This window comes from Triticum urartu, chromosome 5 (assembly GCF_003073215.2).
Source record: "Triticum urartu cultivar G1812 chromosome 5, Tu2.1, whole genome shotgun sequence".
Lineage (NCBI taxonomy): Eukaryota > Viridiplantae > Streptophyta > Magnoliopsida > Poales > Poaceae > Triticum > Triticum urartu.
The window spans coordinates 280,781,741-280,787,553 of record NC_053026.1 but is presented as its reverse complement, the minus strand read 5'-3'; the positions used below and the strand labels follow the sequence as shown (position 1 = coordinate 280,787,553).

Below are 5,813 nucleotides of genomic sequence, written 5' to 3'. Positions count from 1 at the left end.
GCTAAGGGCAGGAAATGGAGAGCACGACGTGGTTCGTCCTCATTTCATTCTCGCGCTCAACGTGCGCTCATTTGTTTTCGGCAACACATGGACTTCGACAGCTCAAGGCTTGTGAAATTCACCAAGGTGAACGATAACCGGTTTGTATTGTATTTACACGAGCGATTCAACATTTGAACTAAAACCACGTCACTTATTTATGAACGGGGATAGTAGATAGCAACAACGGTTACATAAGCGACCAATACTATGCAAGGGACTACGGTTACCGCTAGGATCAGAGGAGACCCAACTTTGGGCGCTCATCATTTGTGTAATGTAATGCAACGAGTGTAGACTCTCTTCTCCCTGCTTCGCAGGCCTTTGTTATAACTCCCCTTTTATAATCAATAAAAATGACAAATCTTTTGCCTTGTTTCAAAAAAAATAACTACATAAAGGACCTCTGGCCATCCTTGCTAGTTCATGGGCGTTCTATTTCATTCTCTAAATCAGTATTGTAAAATAATATTTCGAATAGCACAAGCAATATGATAGCAATCATCAAACATCGCCGCTGCTACACCGGGGGATCGTCCTCCACTGTTCATCACCTTTATTACCTCCATGTTATTGGAGTTTACAACCAGCTTGTTGCAAACCCACATTTTGTGCCAACTGGAGTCCAAACTTCTAAGCTTGAGCTTCCGCAGATAGAGCACCAATGCACAAGTCCGGTTTAGAATGCCTTGAGCGATTCAACATTAATCATGCACGAATTGTAATTCTACAACTCCACAAAAGACCGTAAAACATAGTAAAATGGATAAACGTCAACACAAATGCAAATTCTCAATTAAAAACTTCCAGGTACATTCAAGAACTTAAAAAGAACAAGCTACAGCACAAATTCTCAATAACCTTGGTCCTTTTATCAGTAGTACTAGTATATATAACCTTGACTTTGTTGTGCTGGACAATATTTCAGCGGACCAGAAAACCAGTGTAACTAAACAAAAGAACAAACATAAACCTTTCGTGCTCATTTTATTTTTCATTTCGAACCTGGGCGTGGGAATTTGCATGTTCGCCAGGTCACCGATGTCGGCCAGGGAGGCCACCTCCACCAGGCTTGCGGATGAAGGTGTTTTTATTTTTCGGCTTGGGTATGTCGTGGATATCCAGCACTTGCATCGTCCTCTGTTTTTTCGCTGCAAAAAGGCCACAGAAATACCAAGGGGGGAACATGTCAAAAACTTAAAAGACAATCAGAATGAAATTGATTTCATCCACTGTGTTCATGGCAAATTGAAGGGGAAATACAAGTAGGTATTTTTTTTTTACGGTGACAAGTAGGTATATCAATGAAATTGATACCATTTTGTGCTTCCTGGTAATTTTCTTGAAGCCTCTTTCTGGCTGAATCGAGCTTCTCGTCCAAATGATTATCCTTCTGCTCCCTCATCGCCCTCTGCAAACCATGTTTGCGAATATCAAACTGGGTGTATAGGACCGTGGGTACAGTTTAGCGAGAAATAAGCAGAGAAAAACCTTCCCTCGCTTTTTTGAACTGGAGAAAACCTCTAGTTTCATGGGTACCATACCATTTGGTTCACTAGAAGTCAAAACAAGTTCTTGTTCCCGACTACTTTGCATGATAAGGTCAATGATTAATGGATGATGCAGCTTTATTTTTAAGTTTTAACAAATGGCAACATCTTCGGCTCACGCTGGTTGACACGCTCCAGCAGTGGCAAATCTAGAAAGAAAATGGAGGATGTGTTGTGCGAACATGTGTTGGGCTAGGGGCCTTGAGATTAGGGGTAAAAAAAATTGTGAACCTTCTTCCGCTACTACTACTTTTCTGAACAAAAACAAGTGCATGACCTCTGTACAACGATGAATGAGCTGATTAAAATTATCAAAAGGGTGATCTGGTTAGGCTTACAGCTGGAGCAGATGACGAAGTAGTTGTATAGTTATTGCCATTGTTCTGCTTCGTATGATACGTGGGAGCAGGGCTTGCTCTACGCCTCTCCAGTGTCGACTCGAATCCATTGTTATTCCTAGGCCGCTCTGAACCACCTTAGGTCCAAACAATGAAACGAAATTTCAGTTGGCACATTATTACGTCTTGAAATAGCTTCACATATAAACTCTTAAGAACAGATGGGGACTCACTGTGCCTCTGTGGTGGGCTGGGCGTATACTTGAAGTCTGAAACCTGCAAACAAAGGTGTCCATCTTAGAAGTTGTAGACAAAAGACATGTTAAACCAAAACATGTCAATCAAATGAGCAATTTCATGTTATAGTTGGCCCATTTTTTCACCCTTTCCAAGGCCCTAGGAAAGTGTGGTTACCATGTAGCAAAGTTGTGGTTTGTTTGGTAAACTAGCAGAAAAAATGGGCTAGAAACATTTTTGGCAATAATACTACCTACCAAATAGAAGGATCTGTCTCCGCATTACAGAAAAGCTAAAGTTTGTCGTGAGCTTAATTATCATCATTCCAAAGCAAGAACCAAAACACCAGTCTCCATTAGTGTGGAACGACATGTTTGGATTGTGGAAGAATAGGCTACCCGGGCATTTTGGTAGCTTTTGCCTTGAGTCTTCTCAGGAGAGTCACCATCAGCTGCCACCATGAATCATCAACCGAAATTATCACTGGAAAACAAAGTAAATCCAAACAACTGTGGAACTGAGCACCATGCCTTACTTAGGATCGAGTTTCCACCATCACCGCCGGAGTTGTGAAGCCGCACCCAGCCGTCCACTATCTCCTTCCATTTCCTTCACAGAGGCGCATAGCACAAAATACACAAAAACCAAAACACAATTAGAAGGCACTTCTACCTTGGCATTTTATGACACAAAATTAGCAATATACTCTGGCTTGGTTTTCTTTACCTGACGAGCAGCTTCACCAACTGCCGGACGTCGCCCGAAGGGTGCTTGCGCAGGCCATTCACATGCCGGCCGATGTCCGTCTCCTGCACAACAAGAAACACGAGGGGTTTCACTCCTACTAGTGCTTCCACAAGCAAAAGCAACCAGCTAACTAATCCTTCCCTTCGTAAGGCAGACAAAACTTTTAAGAGAAAGGACAGAAAAGGTAAAGATCACCTGGAGAGCATTGTAGGTGATGTCCATGTCTGCCAGGTTCTGCAGCAGGCTCACGAGCTCCTCCTCCGACTGTGACGAAACCATACAAAGGCACAGTTTGCAACAGAAGAAGTGAGCTTTCCCGAGCAAAATCGTACTGGTTCCAAACCGGTAAAAACGGGATCTTTTCAAGGACCTGGTCGGGGTCCTCCAAGAAGTCCTTGATCGCCAGGATCTTGCTCTCCAAGCCGCCGCCCTCGTCGGTCTCCTCCTCCAGGCCGAGGCCATCCACGTCGGCCTCCTCCTCTTCCTCCTCCCCCTCCTCCTGCCAGGCTGGAGAAGCCGCCTCAGCCGGCTGACGCGGTGGCTGCGGTGGGCTCTCGGGGGCATTGCAATTGCGGCAGCGGGCCCCGGCGTAGAGCCGCTCCACGATGCCGTCACGGCGCGCGCGGAGGTCGGCTGGCGCGGCCGCGGCGAGCGCGGCATCGACGAGGTCCCACACGTCTCCGCCCCCGAAGGCGGCGAGCGCGCGCCGCAGGCGACCGTCGGCGTCCATCCGCTCGCCCTGATAGTCAACACCCACGAACTCCGATAAGGCAACCCGGCGCGCACCACCGATAAACTACGGTCCGATCGCTACGCAGACGGACTACGCGGCCCCGCCGCCGAGTGGAGCGCAGCCATGTGAGGGGACGGATTGGTGGTGGGAGGCGGCGATTTGGATTGGAGGAGGGAGAATGGGGCCGCGATTGGGGAAATTGGACGCGAGCGTGGTCTGGATCCGGTAAGCGAGCTCGCGGACCCGCTAAGGGCGTGATGGTGGTGGTTGGTTAAAGGTTGGCATATCGGTCGGGTAATTAGAACAAAAATAATATTGTCTCAAAAAAAAAGAAAAATAATAGAAATATAAGAGCGTCTAGTAAAGCGTACAGTTTACTACATTTTTTACAGACCGATTATTGCTGTAATTTTTCTTTTGGTGTCACTTATTCTTCAAGAATATTGACAAGAGAATGCCTGTTGCGACACTTTCCTTGAGATTAGCCACAATGGATAGTAACGTAGACTAGTAACATGCATATGTCATGTTATTACTCTATGTTACTACCTTTATAATGAAAAGTAACGTATGTGTGGTAATATGCAATAATTTATTTATTAGGCTATTGACACATCTTACATTGATACTTACTCCAGTCCTTTTTACTCTGCATATAAGGATTGTCCGAAGTCAAACTTCGTAAAGTTTGATCATGTTTATATGAAAAAGTATTAACATCTACAATCTAAAATTTATACAATATGAAAAGTAAAGTCATGACGCATCTAATGTTGTTGGTTTCACATTTTAAATCTTGGTACTTTTTTTATAAACTTGGTCAAAGTTTACGAGGTTTGACTTCAGACAAATCTTATATGTGAACTAAAAAGAACCGGAGGAGTATGTGTGATGTTACTCATACTACTAGTAACTAGCTATGTTACTACTTTCCTCTGTTTTTTCATTTATTGCTTGTCACATCATTTATTTTATCTAGATATGTGTAATGTTACTACTTATGTTACTCCCACTGTGGATAATCTAAGCTGTTGGACCTCTAGCTCGATTGAGCAAGTCGGCTTTTGGTCTCCTCTAGTTCCGACCACGTCGTCTTGGATGAGGTGTTGTGTATAAATCTATATTTATTATTAAAAAAAGTGTTTCTTATCATCGTAATTTTATATATTTTTGTTCGTCCTTTTACATTTTTCAAGTGGGCTCTTGCATAGACACCCAAGGCCCTCTAATAAAGCTATTTATGTACCCGGCCGAGTAGAAGACCAATTCAAACACATTCATCTTTGTTAATATAGATAGGGCGGACACACACGTTCTTATCTCCTCCCCTATCCCGCCAAAAAAACAAGCCGACTTCCACTGATCCTCCAATGAAGCGCTCGGTGTTGTTGAGGTCCAAGTGCCGGTGTTGCGGTTCAGCGCCGGTGGGAGTTTGTGATGGTGTGTCGCCACCAGCCGGCGGCGAAGAGTTTGCCTAACGTGCAGCGGCAGCGCACCCCGAGCGGCCAGCAGCCATTGACGTCGATCTCGCCGCCTCTCTTCTTCGTCACCGTCGCCGCGCATCTTGACGAATCTGCCGGCAGCGGCCGCGGTATACTTACGTCCTGGAGCTACTTGAGTATGGTGACAACCAAAGCCATGTTGGGGCAGACCCTGGCCTTCGAGTGGCCTCCTCTCCCCCGCAACCCTCCTGCTCATCGACGCATCGATGCTACCTGCTTTCCACCACCAGGGCCCTGGCCCTTGCGTGGCCTCCTCTCCTCCCCAACCCTCCTACTCATTGACGCATCGACGCTACATGCTTTCTGCCGCCTCTCGGGTGTGGCTTGACGGTGTCCATGCCAGATCTCTGCTCGTCAGTGGTTGGTTGTTTCAACCAACCAGAAGACCATGCTAGGAACACATGTCCAGCAGTGAGCAAGAGCGCACGTCCAGTGCGACCAGGGGCACACATACAGGGTGAAAGATTTGGGATTAGATGCCTCCCTTTTTCCAAAGTTTGTTGAGTTTGAGCAGTTTTGTATTAGAGTTGTTGGTACATGTCCCTCAGTTAAGTTTATGCCACTCACCTCTATATCCACCATGTTGATTTGCTACAGATACGCGATGGTGAGGGTCGTCGTCTAACGTGGTCGTCGAGTGAGGAGAACACATGCAACGAGTTTGTCA

The 5,813-nt window shown here is 45.8% G+C and overlaps 1 protein-coding gene across 1 annotated transcript; it reads right to left on the bottom strand.

Moving 5' to 3' along the window:
- Positions 1-806: 806 nt before the first annotated feature.
- LOC125508604 (probable mediator of RNA polymerase II transcription subunit 26c) lies at positions 807-3,887 on the bottom strand. The gene is made up of 9 exons (XM_048673364.1): positions 3,282-3,887; positions 3,107-3,175; positions 2,891-2,973; positions 2,700-2,773; positions 2,563-2,615; positions 2,161-2,203; positions 1,928-2,064; positions 1,357-1,450; positions 807-1,190 (listed from the first exon to the last, which is right to left on the bottom strand). The coding sequence occupies exons 1-9, from the start codon at positions 3,639-3,641 to the stop codon at positions 1,075-1,077; spliced, it is 1,029 nt and encodes a 342-aa protein (XP_048529321.1). The 5' UTR covers positions 3,642-3,887; the 3' UTR covers positions 807-1,074.
- Between the last annotated feature and the right edge of the window lie 1,926 nt (positions 3,888-5,813).

What these genes read in the sequence shown, in the direction of transcription:
- LOC125508604 (XM_048673364.1), bottom strand. Translation starts at nt 3,641, where the DNA reads ATGGACGCCGACGGTCGCCTGCGGCGCGCGCTCGCCGCCTTCGGGGGC. An exon ending in CTTCGTCATCTGCTCCAGCT is followed by an intron (nt 1,451 to 1,927) that starts GTAAGCCTAACC and finishes CATGGTTTGCAG; the next exon opens with AGGGCGATGAGGGAGCAGAA. An exon ending in TTACCAGGAAGCACAAAATG is followed by an intron (nt 1,191 to 1,356) that starts GTATCAATTTCA and finishes GCCTTTTTGCAG; the next exon opens with CGAAAAAACAGAGGACGATG.